Source organism: Phaethon aethereus (genome assembly GCF_964289735.1).
Source record: "Phaethon aethereus genome assembly, chromosome: 8".
Lineage (NCBI taxonomy): Eukaryota > Metazoa > Chordata > Aves > Phaethontiformes > Phaethontidae > Phaethon > Phaethon aethereus.
This window is the reverse complement of record NC_138584.1, coordinates 33913014-33931260: the sequence shown is the minus strand read 5'-3', so window position 1 is coordinate 33931260 and position 18247 is coordinate 33913014. Positions and strand designations below refer to the sequence as shown.

The 18247-nt window shown below is 51.8% G+C and overlaps 1 protein-coding gene across 1 annotated transcript; it reads right to left on the bottom strand.

Moving 5' to 3' along the window:
* Positions 1 to 623: 623 nt before the first annotated feature.
* IL12RB2 (interleukin 12 receptor subunit beta 2) lies at positions 624 to 18020 on the bottom strand (the record flags this gene model as incomplete). The annotated part of the gene is made up of 15 exons (XM_082002968.1): positions 624 to 1115; positions 1431 to 1530; positions 2104 to 2191; positions 3360 to 3497; positions 4250 to 4405; positions 4486 to 4587; positions 5212 to 5412; positions 7009 to 7228; positions 10294 to 10373; positions 12956 to 13100; positions 13780 to 13919; positions 14124 to 14299; positions 15819 to 15933; positions 16589 to 16915; positions 17963 to 18020. The coding sequence occupies 15 exons, from the start codon at positions 18018 to 18020 to the stop codon at positions 624 to 626; spliced, it is 2538 nt and encodes an 845-aa protein (XP_081859094.1).
* Positions 18021 to 18247: the final 227 nt, after the last annotated feature.

Here is an 18247-nt window from a genome sequence, read left to right as displayed (position 1 = left end):
CCCTGCCGCAGCCGCCTCCCTCCGCACCCATGCGGGCTGCAGCACCCGTGGCACTGGGGCCGACGCCACGCGGCGCCCGTACGGGGGCTGCGGTGAGGAATAGCACCCGGGGGTCGGCGGGCATTGAGTTTAGCACCGGTGGATGCGGCTGTCCGCGTGCCGCGTCGCTAACCTGCCGCGCGCAGCCGGAGGAGCGAGGGCTGCGGCCGTGGTCCTGCCGGGGCTGAGATGCCGAGGTCCGACCTGGTTAGCACATCTCCGATTCCTGGGCTGGACCAGGCCGGGCTGTGCCACTCGTGCTCAGGCGGTGGGACAGGGGCCTGGGGCCACCCAGGCTGCGTGAGGGCGTCTGAGTAATTAATGAATCTCTACAAAGGCCACGTCACGCAGCCCTGGCATTCCTGATCTCTCGCTTTAATTCTACCCGCCTGTGCCGGCTGGGTGAGGAGCTGCTGTATTGCACAGGAGGGTGTGACTTCCAGTGCCGGAAAGGTTTCCGAGTTGGGTTTTTTATCACTTAAAGGTGTCACGTACAAGTTACTGGACTGTCTGTATTGAAACACGCTGAAATACTGTAGTATAAAGTGTGAAAATTCAGGCCTGGCCTATGTCCCCCTGCCCGCCTACCTCGTGAAGGAGCTGCAGTTTATTTTCACCGCATCCAAAGTAAGATTCCCTTCACAGGGAAGCGCGGCTGTCAAAAAAGCTGTTGGGAAGTCGGAGAGCGGATTGCACTCGAGTTCAGGGCGGCCATCAGTAGCGCCTGGAGGCGGGTGCGCGGCGGCCGTGTCGGCGACGGGGTTGGTGATGTACTCGGGAACGGCCTGCGTGTGCCCCACCACCACCACCCTCTTGTAGAGGCCGGGAAGCTGCCGCTCGAACACCTCTGCGTCCGCCGCGCTGGGCAGAGGCTTGTACCCCGGCTCCTCCTGCCCCGGGCCGCTCTCCGGCGGCCAGTCGTCCTCTCCCCTGCCGCCGGCGCCGCGGGAGAGGAGCGTGTCCCGGAGGGCCGGGGGGTCGGCCTTCACGAAGGCTTCCTCCACCTGTGTTGTTTCGGGCTCTTCAAAGCTGCCGGCGCCGTGCGGGAACAGGCAGGAGGGCAAGCTCAGCTCGGCCTGCGGAGGGGCACGGGCCGTGCGGCGCTAATTAATGACGTGATCGACATCTTGTGACCTCCCACCCCCGCGATGCAAGCAACCCTCCGTACAGCGGTGAATGCGGCTAAAAATGAGAGATCTCGGCATCGTTCTTGCATTTAATCTGCCCGACACATCCCCCAGTCTAACGCGATGGGAGAATGGAGCTTATCCGCTGCCAGAGAGCGCTGGATTTGCTCCATTAAGACATTACGGACTTGCATGGTTCCAACAGCTTTGTCTGCTGAAGGTGGTGGGATTAAAAGGAGAAAAAAAAAAAAAAGTAGATTTTACCTTCATAGACGTGTAGTTCTTGGCCCACGTAGCGTTAGCTGGGTCTGGAATGGCTTTGCTCTGCCACTGCGGCATAAGCGCGGAGAGGAGCGAGCGTAACCTGCAGGTGCAGAGCAATGAAAAGCGTGAACGCCGACGCCGGCGGCGCTGAGCTGGGACGTGCTCTTTGTGCACGTGGTCACCGAGGCACCTGCAGAGCCCCCGGCCGGGTGGGCAGCTCTCGAGCAGAGGTAGGTGCTGCCCGTCCTGCCCCTGCCAGCCCCTGCCAGACGTTTGCCCGCGGTGACGAACAGCAGCCCTGTGGGCAGAGCTTGCCGGAAACGGCCGTCAGCCCCGGTCCTGGAAAATCTGGCTGCGGACACGGGAGTGTTGCTTTAAAGGAAAACAGTTTTTAATCTTGGGCTTTAACTTCGCTCCCAGGTTGATTGCGAAGGGCTGTACCCCTTGGGTTTTGTTTTGGTGGAAGCAGACCTTAAGCCCTAGGTTAAAAATTCACAATGTGCATGAAATAAGGTTATATTTTAAGCTCAACGGGTGTTCTTATCATCATTTGTGCACTCTGAAATCTTCAGAACAATTCTTGCTGTTCCCCAAGGCGTCCTGAAAGGACACAACCATCCCTTCTAACAACAATTCTGGGTTTTATTGGGATGTAAGAGATGGATCCACTCACACTTTTCTTGCCGGAGGCACAGAACAAATGCAGGCTGAGAAGATGAAGAAGCTGCAGGTAAGGACAACAGTCGTCCAGTCCCCAGCACCTGAAATACACAACACCCCTTATTCACCTTTATTAAAAAAAAAAATCTAAGTATGCTAGTTCAAGTTGGCCAACAGTCCAACTCCTAAAACATACCAGCGTTTTTTTGGTTCAAAATCAGGAAATCTGGGTGGACCGTTGGGGACAACAGCACTTTGTGTGCACAACCCGAAGCACGCGACTGCTGGTCTCTCTTCCAGTACCGAGCCGAGCGTTGGCAGAGGGTATAAACTGGGGGTGGTGTGTGCGGCAGGGAGGTGTTAGTAGGAAAGACCTCACAAAATTCAGCGCATCTTTAATAAACTGTCAGTGACCAAACTGTTTCTCGGTGAGCACCTTGGCTTTGCTGTGCTTGCACTATCTGCTTAAAATGTAATTTTTGCAAGCGCAGATTTTTATACCAGGAAAACTTTTAACTTGTCCGGATTGCTTTAATTTCCCCTCCTGCTCACCTCCCTGCGCTTCTCCCCCAGTCCATGGGAGAAACCTGCCTCCCACGCCGCGGAGACGGATTTCCTAACGTACGTGACTCGGGAGCTTAAAGGTGTTGCTGTGGCATATTGCTGGGGAGCAAAACAAACTTTCTGGCAATGCTTAAACGCAAATTTTATCAGCTCCCTTCTTGGGGTTTAGTGATCATTTGTCTCGATCTGGGCTCACGACTAATTTGATCAGGACAGAAACCCCTGTGGTCAGAGGTCTTTGGGAGAAGGTCTGGCTTCTGCATCCCCCGGCGGCACAGGAACGGGGACCGCGCGCACGGCGCGTGCTCCTCGAGAAGGCTCTGAGGTCACGGCTGCGTTAGTGCCCACGGGCCCTCAGAGAGCCGCCGGCCCACGGGGGACGTGGAGGTGAGCAGGACTTCCTGCGCGGATGCCTGTGCCGGAGCTCGAAGCGCACCCGTGTCAGCCGGGCCAGTGGCTCGGAGGGACCAAACCCTTCTCTCCCCTCCGTAACCCGCCCTGCTGGCCTCCAGCCTCCGTGGAACGACGCAGCTGCCGTCTTGGTGCAAAACTGGGAGCTTGAAGGCAACGTTAAATTCTAAAACTAGCCGACGCAAGAGGTCTTCCGTAATCAAAGAGTAGTGGGAAAAGCATTCCCAGTCTGTGGAAAACAGGGCGCCAAGGGCTGGGACCCTCCCGGCCCCTCACCCCAGCAGGGACTCCTACTTTCCAAGCGGAAGAGCTCGCTGTTGCCGCGGGGCCCCTCTCCGGCAGCCGTCGATGCTGTCATCCACAGGGCGTAGTGCTCGCCGGGCTGCAGGTCAGCGATGTACAGCGAGCGCCGCGCCGCCGCGCTGGGAACGGCTGGAAGGAAAAGGGGGGGAAGCGAATGAAGCTCCCGGCGCACGCGTTCGCCGCATTTAGCGTCGATGAGCTGGCTTTCCGGTGCTTGGGGCATGGAGAGGTATTTGTTCCTTTAATTAATTTCCTTTCCTATATCTCTGAGTCACTATAAAAGACCTTGTGCTGTAGGGGTGACCTGTGCCCTCGCGTAGACGGGACGCCCAGCGTCGCGTATCCCATCCTCTGACCGCTGTTGCTTGCTCAGTTCATGTTTCAAGCTAAAGCGAGGGGTGTGTGGTGGAACCACGAAACATCCATTAAAAACTGTCGTGCAATTTCTGCGTAAAGTTTAACCCAACCAAACAAACCCAAAACATTTCCTGGGGGGAAGCCTGGGAGTTAGGCAGGAGTGAGAGAGGGCTTGGGGTGGGAAAAGCGTGCCGGGGCGGGGGCAGCGGGTGCTGCCTGCCGTACGCAGCGTACGCGTTTGTTGAGCACGGCTTTTAGAAAGTCTGTTATTTTAGCCTGCCAACGATTACAAGGGCCTGCAGCGGTTATGACTTCAGAAAACGACTAAAAGAAAAAAAAGAAAAAAAAAAAAGCTGCCCTGTTGACGGGCGGCTGTAGCGGCAGGAGCTGACTCCGCATCTTGCCGCTAACCCTCGCGGCAGCGCAGCTGCCTCTGGCTGCCTGACTACGCAGAGCTTCCCGATGGCACCTCTCTCGCCCAGCCTCTGTCCCCCACGCCACGTCGCTCTTCCCCGGATACCCACCGTAGGCGTCCGGGGCTTCCTCCCCGTCCTTCTTCTGCAGGTATACGCGGTACCCAGTGATGCAGCCCCTTCGCTGGTGGGCAGGGATTGCTTCCCATGAAACCACGATGCCGCTGGCCCGCGGCGTCATATACACCTGGGGCCCAGCTGTCGGTGCTGCAAAACGTAAGACTGACTCTTAAAGCTGAGTTTAAGGCTGGCTTAAAAATAGCTGGAAGAGTATTACTGCGGCTTACCTTCTGCTCTTGAGTATCCCCTAACCGATGCCACTTGTCCGGCTCTGTCCCGATAGAGTGCACACACACTGATCTGATAGCACACGTTGTCTTCTATGTGCTCTAAATAAAGATGTTAAAGGAAGTAGAAGTATATACATAAATATATATATTTTTTTTTATATATATATATATATAAAAAACAGTGTGGAAGTATTTAGAGTCATGGCTAAAGTATTTACGGTCACGCTTAAATCTGAGGTTTTCCAGCTCATTCGAGAGCGGGGCCGTGCGCGCCTCGGAGGCACGCACCCGGGCAGAGGACGGGGAGGCTACGGAGGGTAACGCGTGCTGTCAGCCCCGCCGTTACTTCATAGCTGCCCGGCGTGCGGAACGCTGACGCGTAGTACTGGTTGGGATTAGTAACCGACAACGAGTAGAAAGGAAATAGTCTTTTCTTAAGCCTTTCATCTCCCGTCTAGCTGGCTTGTTTCATTTTGGAGAGACTGGGGGTTTTTTAAGAGACATTTTACTTATCAGCTATTTTTTATTTATCAGATATAAATCTCAGCTGAGGGTCACTGCGGAGCTGAGCTGGATTTTTTTTTTTTTCATCCCATACAAAAAGCTTTAAATGCCATCATTTCTTATGCCGAATTAATGAAAATTAGAATCTGACTCGTTCCTTAAAAAGCTTTAAAAATAAAACGGCACCTCGGTAACACCCTACCCCGAGGTGGTAGTTACCTGCTATCACTGTGGACAGGTTGGATGCTGGAAGCTTTACCCAGGCCGGATGGGGCTCCAGGCGCGCGTTCCTCTGCGCGTTTGCCCACTCCACTACGTATCCGCTGATGGACGCAGTCGATCCGATGGGCGGTTTCCAGCTGATGAAGATGCTGCTATTTCCCATGGCTACGGCAGAGACTTTCTGAGGCGGAGGTAGGTCTTACAGCGGAGAAAGAACATGCCAACAAAAAAGATACCGTCAGCACAAACTTGCCTTAGCCTCACGTGGACTTGGTAAGTTTGATGTATGGTTTTCACTGTGTCTCCTCCAGTCTGGCACTATGCAATGTATAAAAATAAACTGCCCTCATCGCTCTCTACAACTACCTGAAGGGGGGTGTGGTGAGGTGGGGGTCGGTCTCTTTTCCCAAGTAACCAGTGACAGGACGAGAGGAAATGGCCTCAAGTTGCACCAGGGGAGGTTTAGGTTGGATATTAGGAAAAATTTCTTGACTGAGAGAGTGGTCAAGCATTGGAACAGGCTGCCCAGGGAGGTGGTGGAGTCACCGTCCCTGGAGGTGTTCAAAAACGTGTGGATGTGACACTTTGGGACATGGGTTAGTGGGCATGGAGGTGTTGGGTTGACAGTTGGACTTGATGATCTTAAAGGACTTTTCCAACCTTAATGATTCTGTGATTCTATAAAAGGTCTTTCTACAAGGATGACGTATATGCTGATAGGAATAGAGCCACATTCTTGCCCTGTCTCATGGTACGGCAGTTTGCACATACACAGATTTGCTTCTTCATACCATCCCCAAGGCCTGCGAGGACACTGTCACGGCACATACCAAACCCCCTGCTCCTGCGTCAGCACAGACGCACGTCATCTCCACAAGACCAAAGCTCTTGCTTTCACAGCTAAGGCCAGGTTAATTTTTCTTGCAGGAGAAAATGTTGGGAAAGTCACCAAATTTTCATCGGTAGCATAAAAACACCAGCATCTTTTCCAAACGGTTTTTCTAACGAATACCATCGACCTGAGCCCACAAAGCAGTTCTTGTCCTCCTGCCTCCAGATAATCAGACACCGGCGGTATTTCTGCAGCAGCCCTGTCTCTGCTTAGCGCGGGGGCTCACGTATCCGATGCGCCCTGCAAGCTGAGGAGCTGTGCGTCTGCCTCCGAAGGAGGAGAGCATCCCCTTGGTGTTCGGTGCAGCACTGGGAGAAGGCGAAATGCTTGGTAGCACCGTCGCTGTGTTACTGGCGTTAACACCAGGACCAGAGCAAATAGAGAACTGCCTCTTTGAACAAACCACCTGAGAGCGAGAGGCTCCGTCGTGCCCGGTGCTGGCACAGGAAATTTGGGGCTGAATTCGAGGAACGCTTGTTAATTTTGCTGCGTGGGTACGACTGAGTGCAATTTCACAGGAGATAAAGCTTGTGCGATTTCCCCTCACCAGCACCTTCCCGTCAGCCCTGCCACCGCTCTCATTAAAAAAAAAAAAAACCTACAGCTTTTTTTTTTTCATGGTTAATTTTCTGCTGTGTCAGGTGCCCGGATGGCCGCCGGCGTGGCTTACGCCTGTGTCGGCAGAGGGGGTTGAGGTGAAATTGCAGCAGTACTAATGCAAGGCACCGCGACGTGTCGCGAAACCGCACCCCTGGCCCCGCTGAAAACTGGATCTGCGGATCCCTGAGGATTCGTTGAGGTGGAGCTTGACGGGCGCCAGGCGGTGGGACCGGAGCCCTTCCACGCTGCGCAGCACGGAGCAGAGCACCGCTGCTACTCCCAGCGGTCCCAGAAGCCCTTACCCTGGGCGCCCAGGTTGGTCACGATGGACGCGGGGGGGGACCTGCCCCTCGAGTTCTCGGCGGCCACCGTTACCGTGTAGCCCGCCCTCGGCGTGACTCTGGCATAGCTGGTTTGGGTGGTAACGTGCGCGTCTCCCGCCGGGGCTCTCCGCTGGTCCAGGGCTTCGAAGGTCACCGTGTAGCGCAGGATTCTTCCTCCTGCCTCCGACTTGCTCAAAGCCTACGAGGAAAGCGCAGTTTTTACTCTTTTTCTCCTTCTGATGAGCAAAGGCTGCAGCAAGCTGACGGGAGCGAGCCGGGGTGCCCGGGCAGGCGGCCCGGGAAGCTCTCAGACCGGCCCAAGGTGCAGCTTGGCCGTCTGTGAACCCAATATTTCGCCCGCTTTTAAACGAACCTACTACCACGAAGGGGACCTTTGCCCTGAGCGGGGCTTGCTCAAGCCCACGCGGGACCGCGGTCCGTCCACCCGCGCCGCGAGCCCCGCGGAGCCGCAGCCGCAGCCGGGGACGGCTTCAGGGCATCGCCGTAACCCAGATGCTGCCCCGTTTACGTGAGGAACTTGCACTCAAAGGTCATTTTTTCCCTTCCTTTCCTGTTCTCTACAGTGAAGCGGTTATTTGCGGCGACGGTGTTACTTGCTGGGTTACAGCACCTACCAGGTAACGTTCTCCGGTAATCGATGACCAGCTTTTACCTTCTCCGCTTCCAAAGGCCCCGGGAGACGGAGCAGCGCTACATTTGCGCGCTCGCTTGCTGTTGGACTGCTTTATTTTTGTTAAGAAAGTGGAGATCTGCTGGCCTCAAATACAGCCGACGCATTTCAAAGGTAGCGTCGTTTCCCCGTCAGCACCGACCCGAGAATACTACTCGTAAGCGAACGGGCACTCTTATTGCTAAAAATATCATGTTTTTCCCCAAGAAAGCTAGCGTCCTGGCTGCGGAGTTTCTTTTTTTTCCCCGCGATTTTGCAGATCTGTGTAACGGCTGTAACGTCTCGCGGTGCCGCGGCCGCGGCCCAGCCCTGTGACCCCTGCTCTCCGTTCCCAAGCCTTACTCCAGCTCCCGCCCTGCTCCGCGCTCGGGAACCCGTGGTGCCTACCCACAGGAAATGAGTGAATTCCCTGACGGAGCGGCCAAGGGCATGCATTTACCCGAGAGTCTCTCTCAAGGTCACAGAACTCTCTTTTTAGCTCTTATTTCTTTTTCCTGTTTAATTCCAGTTTTGCGAAGCTGCGAGCTGCCGATTTTCCAAGCCGCGGTATAGCGGGGGTCGGCGAAACGCGCAGCCGCCTCCTCCCTTGAGTCTGAATTCAAGCCACGCTTTTCACGAGGGGGGGGGGAAAGAAAAGATTATTAACTGGATTTGTAAAAATGAGCGAGTTTGATTTTGGGAAAACCCAGATTTTTGCTTCAAGCTCTGATAAAGAGCTATTTAAATTAGAATAACCACCTCTGAAAAGTCAGCCTGGGCTGCCCCGTGTAACACCTCTCGCTGGTTTTTCCACCCCAGTTGTACTATCAGTTTCACGGTTTCCTACACCTCCTATGCAGTGAATTCATCTTGTTTGGCTGCATTTTTTTGTCATAGCAAAAGAAAAAAAAAAAAAAAGGGAAGAGAGGAAAAAACCCGCTTTCAAAACCAGGAGAACGTTTGCAGTGTTACAATCGCTTGGGCAGCGGCTCGGGACGAAGGCAGTGCCGAAACCCCTCCGGAACCTGCCGAAATGAAATTGGTGACCCTTGCTTTGGTATTTGTGTGAAAACAGGAGGATGTATATTATCGGTACGTTGCACTGCCTGCGAGTTTTTTGCTTTGTAGCCATCATGAAAACTACAAAAGCAACGTGCTTGCACCCGTTTTATGAATGATGCCGCAGGAAGCGCGCTTCGATACCGGAGCTGTTGCAAGTTAAAGGTCTTAAAGTTAAATGTCTGAAAGCCACGACGGTTGGAGTCACATAATCACGTGAAAATTTCTGCTTTCGCTTACAGGGTGGTGCTTGTTGGTGTGGGGAGAAGAGGTAGCATTAACTGGAAGGTTATCTAGAGATTGCAAACTGGAAGTCAAGGATAATTTCTGTTTAAAAAAAAATAATCTTATTGGTTTTGAAATAAAACCACCACAATCCAGAAATTCCTCTTGGACCCGGCTTTAAGTGCTGGGTCAGTAACACTGGAGAAACTCAGCACCTGGCACCAGTAACAGGGCTTGGTTTCACTGGGAATGTTGGTATAGCAAACCTGGCGCAAGCCTTTTCCTCTGAGCTGGACGGTAATGTCCAGTAACGTGCCACTTTTACCCTGCAGCTGGGTTTTAACCCGAATTCTTTCTGAAGCTTCCCTGGCAGGGTCTCAGCCCCCAGCTCGCAGGACGCGTTGCTCAGCGGACCCAGCCAGCCGACTTTTTCCGACCCCGAGTTTCTCCAGTTTCGGATCTGCAGCTGCGTTATTAGCAAACCCTTTTGCGTGTGGTTTGGCCATCGCCTACTTCACACGTGTCGAGAGAACCAATTTCTTCCTGAGCTGCCGTATGACAAGAGCCTCGGCCGACCGTCCTCAGTGCCACCCCGGGACCCTTTCAGTTGCCCAAACTACCTCCAGCTTTTTTTTTTTTTTTTTTTTTTAGAGTTTGGTCATCTTAAAGTGCTCTAACAATAAATTGCCCCTTCTGCCTCCCCCATTTTTCATTGCTCTGTTCTTCACTTAAGCAAAACAGCGCAGAAACACCTCTGGAGGAAGCTCATACCCAAGAGCAGGCACACGGGGTGTGCGCATACGGAGGGCGTGGGGCACGGTGTCCTCCTGGTCGCCTCCTGTCCTGACCGCACGTGGCGACGCGGAGAATGAGGAGAGGGGGGTATTAATCAGGAAGCACATTGGGAAGTCTGTAAGGTTGTTATCTGTCCCTTTAGATACGTCTTCAGGGACACAGGTCACCGTGTGGGAAGGGGGAGCGGACGTGCCCCTTGGAAGGTGGCAACCGCGCTGTGACACCTCCACATCGCCGGTGTGACGTGCTGGGACGTCGCTGGGACGTGCTTCCAGCACGACAGAAGGTTTGGGGAACTGTAAAAGGGAGATTGTAGGTAGAAAAGAATTGCTGAATCTCCCGGGGGGAGGCAAGCCCTGGGTAGCAGAGCTGGCCCGGGTCCCCGCCACTGGGCACCGGTAGAAGCCCTGTGCTCTCCTTGGGTTCCGTCCTTCCCTGCAAACGCATAAACCAGCTCCCCCTCTAACCTGGCTGGTTCTTACTGCATCTGCTCGGGTTTCACTTAAACAGCTTACCTTCCAGAAAAGAGAGATGTTCTGCCGTTGAGAGTCCACGTCCTGCTGTCGGTACCAGATGTCCAGGAGCCCGGTCGGCGCTGGCGCGGAAGGAAAAGGTGAGCAGCATTACTGGCTGTATTTTGAAGCAAACGAGCAAGACATGGGGTAGGCCAAGGAGGTAAAAATCCTGAGACAATCAAAACTTAAGATTTAAAATGTCACTGAAACGATGCAATATGTAATAGCCTGTATTTGCTGTTGCAGCTGGAGTTGAGCTGCGTTGATGACCGCCCACACGATGGTACTCATGAAAAGGGCAAGCCATAAACCCCGAAGAGGTTTTTGCTCTGCTGGTGGCTTTATCCAGCACTCGGGGACCAGGATGGCTCCCGAGGAAGCCTGCGCATCAAAGTGACAGTATTAGCTCTGGTCTTTGCGTAGAAGTTGAGGCTAGTTAAGGTCCTTGGGGCTGGTTACATCAATCCTGAAACGACAGCCAGCCTCAGGTGGCAGGTCTGTAGGATCTGCAGGGTTTCGCCGTCTGTCTCTAGGCAATAAATGCCTTTAACAGCTAGCTGGGTAGGACCTTGTCGGAGGTAGCTGAAACCCCCCAGTCTTTCCATGATTCTCCTTATAGTCACAGAGTGACTGGAAGCCCTCGATGTTTTGAATAAACCTTCCAAAATAACACTAAACCACGCAGAAACTGGTGAACCGTGTGCTCCAACGATTCAGAACCAGATAAAGACACATAAAGAAAGCCAATGTGACCAAAGATACCAAAGTTTGGTTCCTGAAGGTCTCTCACCAAAATAAACCCATCAGATTAAAATAATGATTGCTGCTAATAGCCTAAGCAGCAGGCAGCTGTTGGACAACCCCAGCTAGAATGGGGCTGGCTGCTATTTGCTAAATTGGAAGACAGAAAAAAATCCTCAACCCCAGGAATGTTGAGAGCTATTTGTCCTGTATTAACAGCAAATAATGACTGGAATAGAAACAAGAAGGACCGACGGGAGAAATAAAACCAGAGCACACTTGCTCTGAGCAAGAGCGGAAGGAGCAAGCTCAAAGCAGGAAAAAATGCAGTATGGGATTGCATCTCTTGGACTCCAGCCCAGATTTTAAAGTTCATTTCACATGTGAAGCACAGAAATTAGCTGCGGGGCGAGGGGGGAGAGGTTACTTATGGACAGTGCTCGCATAAAGCAAGTTTTGTGGCAGGTCAAAGAAACAGGAAAAAGGGTAGCTCATTGAAAAGGTGTACTCCTGAATTTGCAAAAGGCCAAAGTCAGGTGTAGAACTTCAGCTCCTTCAACGAAGGGCGATGTACCCAGAGCTTCTCGCCTGCAGACCGGCCCCCGCTGTCGCCTAGCCTGAGCACCGAAAATGCTCCTTTGTTAGCTGGAAAGATTCTCGTTCCATGGCATCGGCTGGGCGGGGGGTGATGACCACAAATGCTGTAGCAAGCCAGGCTGCATCGGGAAGGTCGAGGAAACTGTTGAGGGGAAGGTGGAGGAGGGAGGGAAAACTTCACACCTTCTGCATCAATCAATGCTTCATACAGAAACTGATGCTGTCAGGAGTGGTAAATAGCTCGAGTAACAACAGCACTTGCCTGAAGAGCTTGTAGTAATTCACAAAAAAGAGCAACAAAAGCCCAGTAGGAGATGAAAGGAGGGGATGCCAAAGCAGCCGACACCTCCTTCTTGAAACACAAACTTCTGAGAAGATTTCTTCTCTCGTGAGAACGGGAAGTTTTGCAGCATGTGCGTTCATGCAGCTCAGGTGAGGTCAGGCAGGTACGCGAGCCTGCGGCCAGCCCAAGACAGCCAATATTAGAGTTGGCAGATACCAACAGGATTGCCCTCAGGTTGGTGCTGTGTGTCCCTGGAGCCTGCTGTGCCGTCCTCTGGAGCAGAAACGCTCTTGGGTCACCTAATTCCTGGTGGGATCTCTCTCCCCCGAATGCCTGGCCAGGTTCTGCTCTGCTGAAGCTACCCAGGTCTCCAGCGAGCCCACGGCGTGGTGGAGGAAGCCACCCGGGGAGGCTCCAGGTGAAGTAACTTCTCTGCTTGGGAAAAGGTGACTTGGCAAAACTAAACTCTTCTGGTAAAACCTACCAGCACCAGCAGAACTGAGAGAGTCCAGGCAGTGTCCTGGCCGGTTCACCCAACATCTCAGCAAATTGTTGGGCGAGCTCAAGGAACCAGAGCATGTCACCCAACCTGTGGCTTATCAGCACCAGAGGGTGACAGAGCAGTCATCCCGTCCCGAGTACGGGGGCTGCCGCAGGAATTCAGGGACGTGCTCAGATATGAACCAACACAGAATATTTTTCTTTCCCCAGCTAAGCTGCCCAACTGTCTCTGCCTTTTCCAGATGTGCCACTATGGCTCCGGGCAACGCAGAGAAAATTCCTCCAACCTTCAAGAGAGTCAAATGAAAATATCCTTCAGACCTTCTCGGTGAACTCTTGAAATTCCTGTTTTGCAAGCAACTTGAACAGCTCCCTTTTTTTGTTAAGTTACTTCCCTGCCGGCTCCGTGTCTGGATCTACAGAGGCTCTATGAACCAACCAGCAAAGAGCCGGCAGCGTTTTGACTTCATTAGCTGAAACCTCCGCCGGTACGCGAAGGTCAGACACAGGCTTAGCGCGGGCGACGCCATCTTGTCTTACCTGCTTCTGGAGTCCGGGTTTGGTAGGCCCGCCAGTTGCTCCACAGTCCTCGCTCAGGGTGAATTTTACAGCTGGCCTGAAACTCGTAGGCCGTATGAGGCTCCAGGCCATGAAGACTGCACTTCTCACTGTTCGAGCTTTCAACCTTTAACGACGATAAGGGACGTATAATGTTAAACTCGGGAGGAAAGAAAGGTTGAATTACTTATGCCCAAAGGAAGCCCAGCCAGCTAAAACAAGCCTTTAAAAAACAGTGGGGAAACCCTCGATCTGAGGCAACTTTAGTAACTCAAAGAATGATGCAACGAGTCATCGGGCTTGCAGTCCTTCATCGGAAAAATCCCTCGTTTAATTATGCAAAGATAACAAATTTTCTGTTCGCCTGCCTTACTCAACTTCAGGCAGGACACTTATTTTGCCACTTAAAATAAAAGCAACGACTTCAAATCAACACTGGGGAAAGCACAAGTATTTGGAAATTGCACGCCTGCAGCTGTGAGCTACAATGAGCAGATAGGACCGTATTTCAGTAAATGGTGGGTCAAATATAAGCTCAGATTCTTCGGTGCGTCATACAGACACTTGACGTGAGGGGAACTATTCACGCACGCGGTTTTTTTACAGGCTCGGTGTTTTACCTTAATTCAGTTTTAGACCAACGAGAGGTTTTGACCCCAACCATTGCAACAGTTTTTCATAAATACAATGTCAGAGAGCAGAGAGAGGCAAATTTGGACAAACTGATTCTAGTAAGAAATAATGAAAAAATAATTAAAGCAACCTCCAAGGATCACAATTTCCTTTACTCTTCAGAAGAGGATTACCATGCTCCAGGTGTGCCTGGTAAGTGGACGGTATCTCAGCCTGCAGTGCTGCGTTTGTGCTTCATCGTGCCAAAAAAGGGTGCAATTGGTTGCAGAAGAATTTTCAAATTCCACTAAAAAGTTGGGAGGATGTGGTTTCACTAGCGGCAAAACAGAAACAAGCAAACAGCGCTTAGATACGCGGCACAGCTTGAAACGGGGAGGGGGTACATGGAAAATAGAATTACTGGTTTGCACTGGATGGGTGCTTTTTCTGAGAGGTTTAAACAAGAAAGGGCTCAAAACTTTTTCACTTCTTTCTAAAGGGCTGGGACTAACTGAAAGGCAATAAGTGATGCATTTACCTATGTCTACTAACATGAACACGAGCGGCTGCGAAAAAGCACTTCCTAGCTCATTGGAGGCGGCAACCACAACGGTGTAAGTAGAGTCAAAATTCAACTTGCTCAGAGCCAGCGAGCCAAACTTCTTATTCAGACTTTCTTCTGAAACACATAAGACATCCGTCCCGTTTGATAGCCTGGAACAGAAGGAAAACACTCGGTTAGTACTCTCCTGTACACCAAGAAAGCTAAATCCCGGCTGCGTCGGGGCACGGCTCACGTCCCTGTACAGTTGTGCTGCTCTGCGTCCCTTGAGGCTGCAAGTATGTGAGTAGGTTCCTTTTAATTGTATAATAGTTACCTAATATTGGTTACCTAATATTTCTCTATGAATAAGCCTAGCTGTTGGCACACAGAATTTGGGGGGGGGGTGTGTGTGAAGGATTGGGGGGGTGGAGTTGTTTTTACATAAGTTAGTGATTAAAAATGTAATTTATCTGCAGTCTAGCAGTCAGACTGCATGACTTCAAACACAACTTTTAATTCTTAATCTGTCACTCAACGCATTGCCTTGGGTAACTCATTTCGGTTCTCTGCGTATTTTTTTCCACCTGAATCAGAGATGTTTATATCCCGTTGCTTCAGGCTGACCTCTTGTATTTTGTAATATACTTAATAACTTACTAGAAAGCACTGCTATATCTCTGCGGACCTTTACAACACTTGCAGGACTCGTTATCCACGCTTCCCGGCTCTTCCGCACGTTACACGTATGCTTAAAGAGCAGCAACGGATTTCTGCAAGCTACTGAGAAAGCTGCTGCTACCTTGGCCCACAGAAGCGGGTGAAGAAGAAGATGATAGTGAAGAAGAAAGAAAAAAGTGAAGAAGAAGAAGGTGAGGAAGAGTGAGCCTCGCAGGTCAACACGCAGCACCTTGGAAACAAATGGGGACTAGCTCACCCTGCCCAGTAGGGTATGACTTCATTGATGACTTCATTCTACCTACATGTTTGCTTGAATAGGAGTTTTTCATAAGGTTCTTCCTGTGCACAGCGATTCCCGAAATCCAAAAGTCTCCTAACGCACCTTGAAGGGCTCGAGGGAGGCTTTGCTCCTTCCCCACAGTTCGCTGAAGAAGTCTCCACAATCGTTTTCAGGGAAGGCCCAGCCCAACCAGAGAGAGCAAAAATACAGGTTGGGGCGAAAAAGGGAAGCGAAAACAGCACATTTCCAAGCAAAGTCCCTCTCCGGCTCCTTAGCCAAGCCCTGAGTCGGAGTGAGCGGCTCCGACTAGGATTTCTGGAGCAGGCACTGCCAACCACAGAACCACTGAAGGGAGGAGATCCACCGTGGGAAAGCAGCAGGTCTGAGCAGCCGTTTTAAGACCCCTTCCCTACTAACCTCCCCTTTCCAAAAGAGAGGCACGTCTTGGCATACCCTCTTTACCTGCCGAACCCAGCAGCAGCCGACCTACCGCGGCGCAGCGCACACAGGCGTGAACAGAAAAGGCCTTTTAGCTTTTAGTCGGCTTCTGCGATCATGGCAGCCTTGGATTGACTTATTCATAAACCAACTCTTCCCTGTGCTAAGGGTAAATCTTCAATAAACGGTGTAAAAAAAGAAAAAAAACCCACCTCGAAGATACAATTATAAGTATTGGCATTGAAGGTATTAAACTTTAGGTATTAAAGAACCTATGTCCCTGCGTTACTTACTGTATTACGTATGTAGTGTCGATGTACGTGAGCCTTCCTTTATCCCAGGTGCAGGTGGGATGGCCGTCTGTCCCGTACTGGAGACACGACACGTTTCTTGGCTCATCTGGGGGATCTTAAACAGATATTCTTATCAGAGCCTTCCTTAAAGATGTTGATAGGAGACGTTTTACGAAATGCTAGGCTTTGTGTTAATTTTTTTAAAAAAAGAGTTTATGGACATGTTAGTGCAGAATATTCAGGCTGATAATTTTTACATGGGAAAAGGGCTGAGTCTATGATCTCCGCAGCCTGTTGAGACCTCTGACACTTGAGCGAAACCCCAATGACTTCACAAGGGTGCCAGATGAATACAAGCGTTTAACAGCTCTCCGCACTGGGCACCACAAGCTTTGCTCGAAGAAATCAACCATTTTTTAAAAATTGGGGTTTTTTTCAAAAACGCAGCACCGATACAGCAGACGACTGCTGCAGCAGCCTCGGCTCATCGGGCTAGAAGAAGATCTGAAATTCCCTTAGAATTTTTCTCGTAAGTCCCCTGCATCCTGGAGAGGCTGGGGGTTGTCAGAAGGGAGTCCGATATTTGCTCTGAGCAGGCAGATTTATTTAGCATCTCTCTGTTTACGAATAGGAGAGTTGCACAGTTCCAGCTGGGAATATTTTAAATACAAAGAGCCACAAAAAGACACCGCCTTTGCTGGTTTCTAACGCGTGTCTCAGAGGTACCACAGGAAGCGTTTAAGAACAAGGAACAACGAAATTCTCCTTACTTCCAGATTCTATATCGATCCCACAAACGAGTTTTCTCTTGTAGTCACAGACTATTTTGCACGTAAACATGTGTTTGCCGTACGTATGGACTAGAAACTCGGTGCTGACTGAACTGCCGTAATTGCTAATTAGTTCGGAGCTGTTAATGAAAAGCGCTAGCCTGCAGGGCTCGGCGTGCCGCAGGGGTGCCCGCTGGCAGGAGAGGGTGATGCGGGCTCCCGGCTGGACGGGAGAGGCGGCGTTAGCCGTCATATTCCCTTTGTCACATATTTCCGCGGCGCCACGGGGAGGTTTGCTGGCAGGCACGGTCCCTCCGCCGCACGCTTCTGCAACGGAACGGGGAAAGAAGCCTTTAACGCGGATACACCCCTCACCGCGCACGGCACGCGGCGCCCGGGGAAGAGAGGCTCCCCAAATTTATCGTGCGCGAGTTCCTGCCCCCGCGAGGTCACTCGGGGCATGAGGCTGTGCCCAGTCTTCACCCTCTGATGAACCGGGGGTCAGAAACCCAGGGCTAGCCGCCAGACACGGTGCGAAAAGGCACAACCCCAGGCAAAACCTATCAGCCAGGTCTTCCTTTCATGGCGGTTTGAGGAAATACCGGCGTTTCAGTAGAGCGGTGGCAGGCACGTCTCCGCTGAGGAGACCAGCGACATTTTCCCCGGCTCGCAGAGACCTCCCGTGGCATGTTGTAGCCTTTTCGAAGCGGCACAGGGCGCAGACGGGCAGTCCTGCGCCCAGCGGGCGCGAGCACGCGCTTGCTGGCGGGCTCCAGGGCGCTTACTCTGCGGGCAAACGAGCGAGCAGCGGCAGAAGAGAAGGGAAAATGATGGGGCACCATTTCTCCTTCCTTTCGAGCTCCGACGGTCCCTGTGGAAGTTCACTGCGGAGGTGTTTTCTCACGTAGCCGACAGCTCTACCTCGAACCAAACCAAACGACCTCCCCGCATAACCGATCCGCGTCAATGCACGAACGGCGCAGGCTTGGGGGGCTGATTATGCACAAATACACAAAGGGATTTGCCTTTTCTGCTGAGAGCCGAGGCTGTAGCCCTGCCCGCAGCCTGCCCAGACCGCCATGGGCACCGGGCTTTGCCGTGGAGAGCGGGAAGACACGCAGCAGTAGCAGCAGGTCAGGGAGTTCTTACAGAAATGATATAAACCTCATCAAGCATCGAGTGTTGCTCTCCCTAATAAGAAAGATGTTTGCTAGCACACCACACAGAAGCTAAAAACCAAAACTAATCCAAGCAAGAGCGCAAGGAGCAAGCTCAAAGCAGGAAAAAATATAGTTATAGCTAAAAAACAAACTAATTAGCCTGAGTGCCTCTTTTAAGTGATAATTGCTACGCAGGAAGAAAAAAAAATCTTACCTGCTGTGAAGTGCACCAACCACCAGATCGCTGGGGGAAGAATCCGTGCAAATAACATTTTGCTCCCTATAGAGAGATGAATACCTTTTACCTGTGCCTAAAAAGCGGGAAAATAATTTTCAGATATTAGTATTTTACAACTTCAGAAAAACAAAAATGCTTCTTTCCTTTCTAATTAGCATCCTCTGCCAGTGTTGCTAAGTTGTGGCTCCCGAGACCCTACCCGAAGCAGCAGCTGATTTTTAGACGGTTCTCCCTAGAGACAGGCACACGAGCGAGGGCGAT